At 47.9% G+C, this 13,718-nt stretch overlaps 1 protein-coding gene across 1 annotated transcript in view; it reads right to left on the bottom strand.

Moving 5' to 3' along the window:
- Positions 1-9,187: 9,187 nt before the first annotated feature.
- SHROOM3 (shroom family member 3) overlaps positions 9,188-13,718 on the bottom strand; it is a 103,872-nt gene continuing 99,341 nt past the window's right edge. Inside the window, exon 9 of the mRNA XM_014595766.3 lies at positions 9,188-10,719. Coding sequence (XP_014451252.2) covers positions 10,360-10,719 — 360 coding nt within the window. The 3' untranslated portion in view covers positions 9,188-10,359. The remainder of the gene's footprint in view (positions 10,720-13,718) is intronic.

The raw sequence follows: 13,718 nt of genomic DNA on the forward strand, positions 1-13,718 counted from the left end.
GGTGGCTTATATTTATCTTGTGGTCAATCATGACCCCCAAGTCCCTTTTGGCTGTGGTGCTAGCAAGTATAGCACTGCCGAGTCTATAAGCGTACTGTGGGGGTTTTTTAGATTGCTCTTTCAGCTAAAGGCACTTAGAAATAAGCTCACTGGATTGATCAGTGCTTTATTTTTCCCCAAATACTATTTAACGTGTTCTGATTTCTCTGATAACCCAAAGGATTGAACAAAAATCTTTGCAACAGGATGTTCAAAAAGAATCCTCCCCTTAAAATCACTTTAGCTACTAATTAATAAAACACAGGACAAGGGGTCAGTGGCTGCATCTACATGAGATGCTGGCTGCACGGTAATTTGTTACTACTGTGCAGCATTGTTGCATAGCACAAAGCTTGATGTGGTGCTAATGCATAGTAGTAATGAGCTACTGTGCAGTCAGCATCACCTAAAAGCCGTTCAGTGATACTACTGTGCAGAAACTCCAGTTATTGAGCGGTCATTTAGTATTTGTTTATACAAGTACTAAATGACTGAGCAGTAACGACTGCACAGTCAGTGTCTCATTTAGACGCGGCAAGTGGGTGCTTAAACAATAGTATTTTCCTCAGGGAGGTTACCTGGAGTACAATGACAGCATGGTTGGACAGGCAGGATTAGTAACAACAAAAGGACCGTTCTTCCCTTGATATGTGTTCTTAATACTAATAGGCAATACCTTCCTTTCTTCATAAAGTACCTAAGGTGCTATATAAATTCATTGTAATTCATATCAATAGTAGTTGCTTGCATTTATAGAAGATAACACCTGAATAACATGTAGCATCACATACAGTGAGAACTGACATCATGAGAAGCTGAGTACATGGACTGAGGGGGCATGGACCCAATGGCCGTATCCTCATCTGGAATAAGAGTGCCAATAAAGTCAATGGAGCTATGTTGATTTACACTAGCTGAGGAGCTCACTCAGCTAGGAGCTCAGTGAGTTTAGGGACGGACTGTGGGACTGACTTAGGTGGGTGTAGTGCTTGAAGGTGAAATGTTGTTTGACTCAGGGGTGAAGTGTTTTTGGTAGAATACTGCATTATCCAGTTTGACCAAAATTATTAATGAATGCATACTAAATTTGTCCAATTGTTTTGGACAGTTCAACCTTTGGCTATCTGAGGGCTGAAGCTCATATAACATTCTCTAAGTTGGCCAGCTTTGCAAGACAGTACTACTGCAGCTATACCCTAGGGGTCTGCAGACTATGTCTAAGGGGTCTAGGAAAGATGACTATAATCAGTCAGAACTATGTGGTACCAACACTTACAATTCAAAGAGGTCTGCACCTTCATTCAAAATTTCTAAAGGGGTCCACATCTCCATTTAAAATATTTTACGGGTCTGCAGTTGACCCATACTGTTCAACATCTTCATTAATGATGTGGACACTGGAGTCAGAAGTGGACTGGCCAAGTTCGCCGATGACACCAAATTTTGGGGCAAAGCATCCACACCAGAAGACAGGCGGGTGATCCAGGCTGACCTGGACAGGCTCAGCAAGTGGGCGGACGAGAATCTGATGATGTTCAACGCTGATAAATGCAAGGATCTCCACCTTGGGAAGAAAAACCCGCAGCATCCTTATAGGCTCGGCAGTGCTATGTTGGCTAGCACTACGGAAGAAAGAGACTTGGGGGTCATCATTGACCACAAGATGAACATGAGCCTGCAATGCGATGCTGCGGCTAGTAAAGCGACCAAAACGCTGGCTTGCATCCATAGCGGCTTCTCAAGCAAATCCCGGGACGTCATTCTCCCCTTGTACTCGGCCTTAGTGAGGCCGCAGCTGGAGTACTGCATCCAGTTTTGGGCTCCACAATTCAAAAAGGATGTGGAGAAGCTTGAGAGAGTCCAGAGAAGAGCCACGCGCATGATCAGAGGTCAGGGAAGCAGACCCTACAATGACAGGCTGAGAGCCCTAGGGCTCTTTAGCCTGGAAAAGTGCAGGCTCAGGGGTGATCTGATGGCCACCTACAAGTTTATCAGGGGTGACCACCAGTATCTGGGGGAACGTTTGTTCACCAGAGTGCCCCAACGGATGATGACTAGGTTGAATGGTCATAAACTACTACAAGATCGTTTCAGGCTGGACATACGGAAGAATTTCTTTACTGTCCGAGTCCCAAAGGTCTGGAACAGCCTGCCACCGGAGGTGGTTCAAGTGCTTATACTGAACACCTTTAAGAGCAAACTGGATGCTTATCTTGCTGGGATCCTATGACCCCAGCTGACTTCCTGCCCTTTGGGCGGGGGGCTGGACTCAATGATCTTCTGAGGTCCCTTCCAGCCCTAATGTCTATGAAATCTATGAAATGAAAAAGGTTGAAAACCACTACAGTACTACATTGGAAGCTTACTGAGGGCACATGCTCCAGCAACAGGTTTAGCAGTGAGCACTGTTATTTTCCAGCCCATGGTTAGAATTGAAATATATAAATTAAAGCTTTTAGGGCACATACAGACGAGTGTGCACGTGCCTCTTGCAGAGTCTCAAACCCCTTTGCGATGCTGCGAGACGCATGTGTGGGAACAAAAAACGTTCCTCGTGCTGCATATTTGCAGCATGGGGGTAAAATTGGGTACCTGGATTAAAACCCAGGTGAAAAAAACGGGGCAAAGCTGAGACTGTTCCCTGAGGCAACCGGAGGCTCGGGTCCTCCACAGAGCCGCTCTGGTAATCAACCAGAGCATCTCTATGACTGGCCCTTGCCTCAGTGCTGAAGCATGCTGTTGGCCTGTGCAGGGCAAGCTGTGTGCAGGCTGCAGGGACCTGGGCTCCTGCCATGTAAATAGGGGGTGAAGGTGCTGGAGGAGGGGGGAGGGGACCATGGGGGGGGGGGCCCCCACCTGGCCCCAGCCCCTGCTCACTCCCCCAGCCTCTCTGCTCACACCCCGCCTGGCCCCAGACCCTGTTTCCTTCCCTGATTGCCCACCCCGGCCCCAGCCCCGCTCACTCCCCTAGCCCCCCCGATCACCCCTCCACACAGTCCCAGCCCCCCAGTCGTTGCCCTGCCTGGCCCCAGCATCCCCGCACTCACCAGCTGTAGCAGCGGCCATCAGGGCCACTGGGTCCTCATGGCAGAGCCCCACCCCCCTTTCCGCACAGTGGGGCAGCAGGGGGCAGTGAGGTTTGGTCCCGGCTGCCTGGCACCCACGCTGCTGCTGCATCGTGCAGGTGCAGCCCGGCTCTATGTGGTGGAGACTGTACCCTGTGGGGGGCAGGGGACCCACCCCTCTTAAGCAGCCCCCCCACACCCAAAGTCCCCCCCACAATCCACCTACAAACCCCACATCTCCACAAACACCTCACCCACATACCTGGCCCTGTGAGTCAGGAGTGAGGGGACTGAGGTGGGGGGCAAGCTGTGTGTTGAGAGTAAGGGTTAAAGGCAGGGGCAGGGCACTGGCATATCAGTGCTGCTCAGCGCTGCACATCCTGGTGAGCAGAAGGGGTAGGGGCAGGTCTGATTTTTCTATGAGAAAAAAGCCAGAAGTTAATGCCAAACTGTATAGATATTTTGAATTTATTTCAGTATGATGATAGAGGCACTGGTAGGCTTCCAAATTGCTTTAAAATGGCATACATATCAATAAAATATTGCCCAACTGATTTGATTCTCTCTCCCTCTCCCTCTCCCTCCCCCTCTCTCTATGTATATAGAATGTCTAGGGGTCTTTTGTTTTACTTGGGGAAGAACATGGATTTTGGGGTATTTTAAAGAGTGATTTTAGGATTATTTTATCAGGGAATTGGCAGTTTTAAAATAGGGAACACCAGAATTCCTGCTAGTGAGCCAAGTGGCAGGACCCAGGCAGAGGAGCCTGCTCAGAGCTGGCACCTGGGACCCAGCTGGAGGTGGCTGTCCACTTGGGGCCAGGAGGACATGCTTTGACAATTCAGGTGGAGGAGAAGGTGGCCATGAAGAAGACTGGCCACAAAGACCCTCCTGGAGATACCTGGAAGACAGTAGTCTCCATATGCAAAGCTAGGGTTACTCCTCCCCTGATGCTGCATAGCAGGTATGCTCTCCTCATCACACATGAGGAGACTCCAATAGAGACACCAGAGGAGGAGGTAATTACTCAGGAGGTAAGTACTTCCACCCCTAGGGTAGTGGTGGGGGTGGGACTCTCTCCTGAGGGGTATGGAGGTACCTATCAGAGGTCCGGACCCCTTAGCCCAAGAGGTCTGCTGCCTTCCTGGGGCCCACATCCAGGACATTGCGGAGAGGATCCCCAGGCTCAACCATCCCTCCGACTACTACCCCATGCTCCTCATCCATGTGGGCACAAACGACATGGCTAGAAGTAATCCGGTCTGGGTCATGAGTAGTCACAGGGTTCTGGGGGCTGGACTTAAGGGACTGGGGGCTCAAGTATTTTTGTTCTGTGCTCCCTGTTGCAAGCCATGGACCCAAGAGGGAAGGCTGTGTGGAAGAAGTAAACAGATGCCTCCGACAATGGTGCTACCACAAGGGCTTCAGTTTCTTTGACCACAGCACACACTTCAGGGAGAGAGGACTCCTGGGACAAGACAGCATCCACCTCATGTGGAGAGGTAAGTCCCTGTTCCCAGCCAGGATGGCTGAACTGCTAGACAGGCTGAAATTGACTTTGCTGGGGGACGGGGAAACTCCAAGTGAAGTATGCCTGGGGACTGGTACACAGCAAAGCTTCCACATAGAGGACATTAACACAACTGTTTTTGAAAATGCTAACGAATGGTTCTCCCACAGCATCTCAGGAAATCAAGAGTGTCAGTTGGGGGTTTCAGCTGCCTGTACACCAATGCAAGGAGCATGGGGAACAAGCAGGAGGAGCTAGCTCTCCTGCTCTCAAGTGGGCAATATGACTTGGTAGGGATTACAGAGACCTGGTGGGACACCTCACATGATTAGAGCATAACCGTAGAGGGCCACACCCTGCACAGAAGGGACTGAGCAGGGAGAAAAGGCGGAGAGGTAGCTCTATGTGAGGGAGCAGTACACCTCTCTGAAGGCTGGCATTGGCTCCAAAGATAAGCAGCTTGAAATCCTCTAGGTCAAGCTTTGGAGGGGAGTGTGGGGGTGGGGGGGGAGGTGAAGTGATAGAGACCTAACTGTGGGCATTTACTACAGGCCATCGAACCAAGGACAGGAGCTGGATCTGGAATTCTCTTGAGAACTGACAGAGGCCGTGTGTGCAAGGGACTTGGTTGTCTTGGGTGACTTCAATTACTCATATATAGATTGGGAGGAATACTTAGCTAGGTTGCATCGGTCATGTAGCTTCTTAACTGTAATCGAGGAGCTCTTTCTGACCCAGGAAGTGCAAGAGCCAAACAGAGGTACTGCTTTCCAAGATTTGGTCTCGGCCAGAGGAGATGATCTGGTGTGTGGCTTGAACATTGAGGGTAGCCTGGGTGACAGTGACCACGAGCTCATCAGGGTCACTGACCGGTGCAAGGTTGACAAATCAACAAGCAGGATTGAAGTCCTGGACTTCAAAAATACTGACTTCAACAGGCTCAGGGCATTAGTAGGGGAGATGATGTGGGACCAGGGATGGAAGGCGAATGGGGTGCATGAAGAGTGGTCATTCCTCAAGGACACTATCCTCGAAAGACAAAAGAAACATTCCAACGAAGAGTAAAGGTAGCAGAAGATCTGGCAAGTTCTCCTGGCTCAATAGGGACATTGCAGGCCTCTTGAAAAAGAAAAAAAGAGGTGTACACACAGTGGAAGCTAGGGACGGTCCTCAAGGAGGACTATACAACTGTGATCTGCACTTGTAGGGAAATGATTAGGAAAGCTAAGGGGGTGACTGAGTTTAAGTTAGCCAAGGGAGTCGAGGACATAAGAAGTCCTTCTTTAGGTATGTAGGGAGCAGAAGGAAAACAAATGGAAGTGTGAGGCCCCTGCTTAACACCTCAGGACAGCTGGTAACAGATACTCTGGAAAAAAATGAACTCCTGAATGCCCACTTTTCTTTGGTATTTCACCAGACCAAGGGAAAAGATAAGCGAGATAAGGATCATAGGGGGCCTGGTAGGAACGATAGCCTTCCCACTGTGGATGCTGAGCTGGTGCAAAGCCAACCAGAAAAGCTAAACATTTATAAGTCAGCAGGACCAGATGGACTTCATCCAAGACCGCTGATGGAGCTGGCTGAGGTCATTGTGGAACCCCTGGCAAAAGTCTTTCAGAAATTGTGGTACACAGGGGAGATCCCTGAGGATTGGAAGAGGGCCAACATTGTGCCCATCTTCAAGAAGGGGAAGAGGGAGGACCTGAGCAACTAAACCTCCATCCCAGGGAAAATCCTGGAAAAACTCATTAAATAATCTATGTGCGATATGCTCATTGAGGGTAAGATTCTGAATGATAGCCAGCATGGCTGTCACGGGTAGGTCTTGTTTTACCAATCTCATCTCCTTCTACGAACAGGTCTCTCACCACCTGGACACAGGTGGTGTCCAGGTCAACATTATATACCTAGACTTCCAAAAGGCTTTTGATCTAGTAGCTCACGATATCCTTGTGGAAAAATTGGAAGATTGTGGGCTTAACTGCTTAATGGTTCAATGGCTGGAAAACTGGCTGCAGGGTAGGGCCCAGAGTTCTCATGAACGGATCTGTGACATCCTGGCGAGAAGTGGCCAGTGGTATCCTTCAAGGGTCTGTGCTTGGACCGGTGCTTTTCAACATCTTTATCAATGATTTGGATGTGGGGGTGAAAAGCTTACTGACCAAGTTTGCAGGGAGTATGGTCATGCCAGAAGATAGGGTGCAGATACAAGCGGACCTGGACAGGCTGGAGAGTTGGGCGGACCAGAACCAGATGAAATTCAACACTCAGAAGTGTAAGGTGCTCCATCTGGGGGCAAACAATCCCCAACATACCTGCAGGCTTGGTGGCAACAATTTGACTTGCACCACAGCTGAAGGGGACCTAGGGATAGTGATTGACCATTGCATGAACATGAGCCAGCAGTGGGATGCTGTGGCCAGTAGGGCAAACAATACGCTGGCATGCATTAACCGTTGCATCTCATGCAAAACTAAGGAAGTGATACTCCCGCTGTACTCCACACTGGTGAGATTGTAGCTGGAGAACTGGTTCCAGTTCTGGGTGCCGCACTTCAACAAGGAGGTGGAAATACTCGAGAGGGTCCAGAGGAGGGCCACCCATACAATCAGGGACTTGCAAGACAAGCCATAATGGGAGAGGCTGAGGGACTTGGGCCTTTTCAGCCTACAGAAGAGAAGGCTGAGAGGGGACTTGGTAGCAGCTTACCATTTCATCAGGGGAGTACATCAAGAACTTGGTGAACAGCTGTTCACCAGGGCACCCCTAGGGAAGACCAGGAGCAATGGATACAAACTCCTGGAAGGCTGCTTCAGGCTCAATTCCAGGAAAAACCCTTCACAGTCAGGGTGTCCAGACTGTGTAATAAACTCCCTCCAGTGGTGGTGCAGTCACATACCCTGGAAATCTTCAAAAGGAGACTGGACAATTACCTCACTAGGGTTACTTGACCCCAGTTGTCTTTTCCTGCTTAGTGCAGGGGGACTGGACCTGATGATCTACAAGGTCCCTTCCAGTCCCTCACAATCTATGAAAGCAAGCCACCACACTGAGAACATCTTCCAGGTGATAACTACCCAGATAGCCAGGTGGTGGCACACACGGCAATTGTGCCACACAAAGGCCATCTGTGCAGCCACATCCCACTGGCAGCTGGCCCAGAGTTGCAGATGCCTCTAATAGCCATGCAGTCCCCATCCAGGTCTGGCAGGTGCACAGCCTTGGGGCCACATCCTGTCGCAGGTGGCAGCAGGTCACAGCCAGGCAGCAGCCCGCACTGCCAGACTGCTGCAGCGGGTAGAGGGTGCAGAGAACTCTCAGGGCTGCTTCAGCAATCCAGCTGGCACAAGGGGTAGTGTCCCCAGGTACCATCTGGCTGGGCCCCAGAAGCTCCTGTTTATTTGTTCATCCAATTACCATGGGCAAGGCCCACCTGGCTAACTAGTAGCCCATTTTTACGGGGGCTAACGGACAATGCAACAACTAAATTCTTGCGACAGCTAATGAAAATAAACAGGATAGGAGTGTCATGTGGGTCAAAGGGCCAAAACATGAAAATAAGTGTGCCTGAAGGGGACATTGAGCAGAGCCCCCCCAGGCTGCAACCACTGATCCTCAAAGACATCCAAGGAGCCAGTGGTGCTCTGCCCAGAAATGTGCATGGACAAGTGATAGGAAAGTGGCCCTGCAGTCCCTGGGCACCTTTCCGGCCAGAGCCTTCTTCCTGATCATGTACTGGGACCATTTGGCCAGGACCAGGAGGAGGTTGACCAGGAGGTCCTGGGACCACAGATGGGGTGCCCAAAAATAAAAGGTGGGGGTAAAGTTCAACCAGAACCTCAGGAGAAGGTTCTGGAGGTGGAGGGGCTGCAGCCTGGTGCACTCTAGTTCCCAGAAACTCCTGAGAGTGAGTAGCCCTGAGCCCTAGCTCCCCCCGGCTACAGATCTGGGAGGAGCCAGGCAAGGTTTTTTTGCCTCAAGTGGCAAATTTGCCCCACATCAAAGTGCATGTCTGGGCACGTTCACTGAGGCAAAAAGCCCCAGCTCAAATTTGGGCCACTTCTATTTGAGCTCCTGCAAGCACATGTGCCTGCCTGTGTGGACATGCCCTTAAAAGCTATGCCCATCAGAGGTTTTGGTATGGCACTGGTGTTTGGGGCCCTGATGCAAGAAGATGGGTTGAACAAAACAACACACTCTAGATGGGTACAGTTTAAGAAATAGGAGCAACAGAAGAGCTCTGTGAAATTAGATCAGAAATGTCCAAACTCTGTTTTGAGACTCAAGGGCAGCCCATGGAATTCTACCAAGCAGCCCATGACCACTCTACTCTGAAATGGAGGGGGTACAGCATGCTAGAGAAAAACAGATCCCAGAATTCAATGTTTCATAACTGAGAAAAACACCCACTGTATTAAAAAGGAGAACACTTCCAGTCTGCTTTGCTTAATGCAGCTTAAAAAAAGCCCTGGAGTTCTTGGTATGTTGCCAAAGTAATGTACAAATTGGGCAAATTTCATTGCTCCAGGTTTGACTGGCTGTGAAATAATTCAATAACCCTACAATTCAGACCCACAATAAAACAGCAAAACTTTATTTATCTAACCAGGACAAGGGACACTATATTTTTATGGAGAAATGAGCTTTTTTGAGTAGGCAGAGGACTTTAATGCAGATTGGTTAACGTTACACATTTAAAAGCAATGAGGGGTTTCAGATAAGGTGAGTTTGGACAAACAAAGTATCCCTATATTTAAAAAAAATCCTGGAATGTCCTTCAACTCTTTAGAAAAAGTAATGTATAGCTAATGCCCTTTAAAGACTCCCTCACACATCTCACTACAGAACCTTCAGATTGTATCATAAGCATAGATCATGCCTTTGATTAGTTAAAAAAATAGTGAGTCTAGAACCAAAAGAGAATCTTAACTTTATCTGAACTTTGATGCCTGAGTTGCTTGGTTCACACAAGAGCTTGTTTAAATTTGGGATACATTGTGTCCCAGCATCTGGGAGAGGATAGATTTTACTCTTGTTGGCCAAAGTCTCCTTTGCAAGGACACTTACTAGTACATTAGCACAGGTTGAGACAGATTGACATTTTTTCTGGCAGCCTTTTATTATATTTTTAAAAACACCATAAAAAGATGTTCCAAGCTAGTGTGTGACTATCTTTGGGGTTCAGTCTTGCTAAGTTTTTCACAGAATACAAAATTAAATGTGTTTTCTACGTACAGAATAGAGCTGAATCAAGCAATTGATTAGAATATGTACAAAAACTTACACATTCTGTCTTTTTAAAAAAATATAAATATCAATAATGTGCAGGAGTATGGGTGGGTATTTTTATTTTTTAAGGCTTCCTACTTTCAGATCCTTCCTTATTTAATGATGGTGCCTCACTCTAACTGTGGGGTGGTAGCAGCAGAGAGGACCATGTCATGTTATGGAAGACAGTGTGTTTGTTCATGATGAGCTAGCCCACTTAAAAACAAATGTCTCTTCCTTATACCTTGAAGTAAAAGGAATTGTTCTTTTCCTTCTAGTGTGAGCCAGGCTGATTTAAATGTTCAAACTGGTCTTTGAGGGTGGTAGCAGAAGGAAGAAAAATGAAAAAAAAAAACCCTTCCTTTAATTCTTTTAAACCTATAGCCATTTGTTTTAATTATTGAGAGCCATCTGTAAAGTAGACTGATTAAATAAACTCAAGTGGAAGGGGTTTACCCCAGGCTTGGCTGGGAAAGGTTAAAGTGAAGAAGCTGATGGTAGAGATATACTATAGATGACCCCTGTGGGTATAGTGACTGCTGAAGCTAGGACTGCTGCTGCTCTTGTGTCCTTGGGGATAAAGTTTGTAGGGAGGCTTTCCATCAGGCACTTTAGCTGCTCCTGACCCAGTTTGATTTTGTCATCCAGCTCCCGTTGCTTTATGAGAAGTGCAGACTTCATCTTCACAAAGTGTTGATAGTCCTGGAGCTGCTCCTGGGAGAGGTAATTGCCCAGGATTTCCAAGACCACGCGTTCTCGCCGGTCTAGGTTTTCCTTCAGCTCTCGGGCGTCCTCATGCTGGCCAGCCAGCAGCTTCTTCTTTTTATTCAGAGAGCTCTGTTACATCAGAGATAGCAGGTTAGTCTCATGGCACTAAGTCCCTCTCCCCATAGATATCCCTTCCCTCCTCTGGCTGCAGCTATGCTTTCTGCAATGCAAGGTCACACAGACTGAGGAGGAGAATAACATTTCAGTGGGCACATCTACTCATGCTATTAATGCGCTGAAAGCTTTCTGCACAGTAAAATACTGCACAGTTAGCTTTCCTTAAAAGTGCATCTACATGTGCTCCTGTCAGGACCAAATCTGCTCCCAATGAGAGCACCTCAGTGCAGGGATACTCCTGCTCTGCCCTGCTCTGCTCCCTTACAGCAGCCAGGGGGATTGCCAGACGGATTGGAGCAGGGGCTGGGAAGCAGGCAGATGCCCAGGGGAGGGGATAGTTCTCCTGCCCCCTGTTGCCTGGGCTGACTGGGAGCAATTTGCAAATTTACAGGTAGTAGAAAATTCCACATTAGTCTATTTTACTGCACAGTAGCTGCTGTGCATGGTTACATAGTGACACTTTACTGCGCAGTAGATTACTCTTAGGTCAGGTCAAACCAGGCCAGGCCTGTTACCATTATGACAATAGACAGTACTACCTGCAGCTGTCAACACTAAGAGCTGGGCAGTGGGAAATAGCTTAACAACCTCTATGGTGCCAACAGCTTTGGGTGGAGGAGCAACCTAGAGGGGGTACTAGTTCTTACCCTGGGTGAAGGAAATGCCATCAAAAGGAGGATGCCATGACAGGGTGGACTGGGCTCTCCAGCCTTGTTTGGAAACCAGTTTAGGAGTGGAGCCTCGAAAGGCGGACAGATTGAATATCTTCTTCATACTGGCAGCTCCTGCAGCTAAGCTCGCTCCAAATGTACTGACTTCTGCCTTTCCTTTGGGATCAACTAGCTAGGCCAGATGGGGACATTAATATACATGCAACTCAAGTGTCTCCATATCAATTGCCCAGGCCATTTCAGGCAAAACTGAACAGAGAGGATACTCCATCTTTGCTACTTGCATGGCACAATGCAGAAGGGGGCAGTCACAGGTTATAAGATCAACTCAATTGGTGTAGAGTGCCATGGGACACCTTTGTTGGTGGGAGGAACCAATTGTACTTGACTGGTCAGCTACTGCCTGCCTTAAACTGGGTAACCTCCAGCCAGTATGGTGCTGACCTGCCATAGTCTGCCTGCCTCATTTAGTGTGTGGTTAAGACCAAAAACCAAAAGACAAATAAGACCATGTGGATCTAGACCAAAAGTCAAAAGACAGATAAAAGATCATGTGGGTCTACACGTGACTGCAAGCTACTTTGCCATAGCAGCAGGCTCCACCGCTTTAGCGCGCTGCTATGGTAAAGTAGTAGCTAAAACAAATCATGCGCCATGTACATGGCACAGTACGGACAGTTACTGAAGGAAGTACTAAAGCACAGTTTAGTAACAACGTCATCATAGGGCAATGCGTAGATGCGCCCACCTACACTTATCACAGTGCCATCTGTGACACAGACCACTCTCTATGAAGTGCAAGTGATATCAAAGAAGTTGCACAGAGCCAAGCATAAGGGTCAACCAACAATTTACATACACAGCACAAAAGTTCAAAGCAAGTGCCTTGACTTTCAAAGGACCTATGTCTACGAAAGCAACAACTTCAAACGCTCAAGGAACTTGGAATGGACTACGAGCAGTCATCCAGGACACAGCGACAGAAGTTTTTTGAGAAAAAGAAATTGTTCAAAAGAAGTGTGCCTGGTCTCAGGCACACTTGGAATAGATGCTACCACTTGGTGAAGCCAAGAGCACAGCCTACCTGAAACACAACCAGAATCCAACAGAAAGTTCCAAGGCTAAGCTGAAGCATGCCAAGGCAATGGTACAGAAAACAGCCAGATGCTACACAAACCAGTACTGGACTGACTTATGTCAAGAGAACAATTTGCCTCAGACACAGGAAACCTGTGATTTATGTATGACAGCCTGAAGAAAGCTCTTGGCCCAACTATCACTAAAGTCTTGAGATGACAAAGTAAAAATCACTGACAAGAACAAGCAGATGTCACACTGTTGAACATTACTTAGAGCTTTACTTCCATGAAACAGACATTTCAGAAGAGGCAGTGTATCAACTTCCAACTCCAAGTGTACTGGCACAGCTAAACAAAGAACCTACAGCCAAAGAACCTAGTAAGGCCATAGACTCTCTAGCAAGTGGAAAAGCACCAGGGGAGTATGGCATCCCAGCTGAGGTTCTTCAGTATAGGAAGGCTAGCCTGCTACCACATGTTCATCAACACCTAGTGTGCTCCTGGAAGGAAGATCAAATACCCAGGAGATGCATGGTGCTAACATCATCACTCTCTACAAGAACAAGGGAGACAAGGGTGACTGCAACAACTATATGGGTATCTTTCTCCTCAGCGTTACAGGCAAGGCTTTTGCTAGAGTCATCTTGAAATGTTTGCAACAACTTGATGACTGCATCTACCTGGAATCACAGTGTAGATTTAGAGCAGGGGGATCAACAGTGGACATGATATTCTCCTTATGCCAACTGCAAGAAAAATGCAGAGAACTAAATAAGCCACTGTGGGCACGTCTACATGTGTCACTAAGGTGCCGTTGTTACTGCGCTGTCATAAAAGATAGCACAGTAACAGCCCATACTGTGCTGTGAATGAGGGAACATGTTGCTACAGCAACATAGCTGTGGCATCGTGGTTTTTGCCCATGGACACCGCATTACCATAGTGCGATGCTATGGCAAAGTACTGTCACATGTAGATGTGCCCTGTATGTAGCATTTGTTGACCTGACGAAAGCCTTTGACAATGTCAGCAGAGCAGGTTTGTTTAAGGTCTTGGTAAAGACTGAATGACCGCAACATTACTCAGCAGGATAGACTCCATCTATGAAAACATGTAGGCCACAGTTCAGTTTGATGGATCAATCTCTGACAGGTTTGAGATAAAGAGTGGAGTGAAGCAGGGTTGTGTTCTGGCACCCACA

The sequence above is a fragment of the Alligator mississippiensis genome, chromosome 2 (assembly GCF_030867095.1).
Source record: "Alligator mississippiensis isolate rAllMis1 chromosome 2, rAllMis1, whole genome shotgun sequence".
Lineage (NCBI taxonomy): Eukaryota > Metazoa > Chordata > Crocodylia > Alligatoridae > Alligator > Alligator mississippiensis.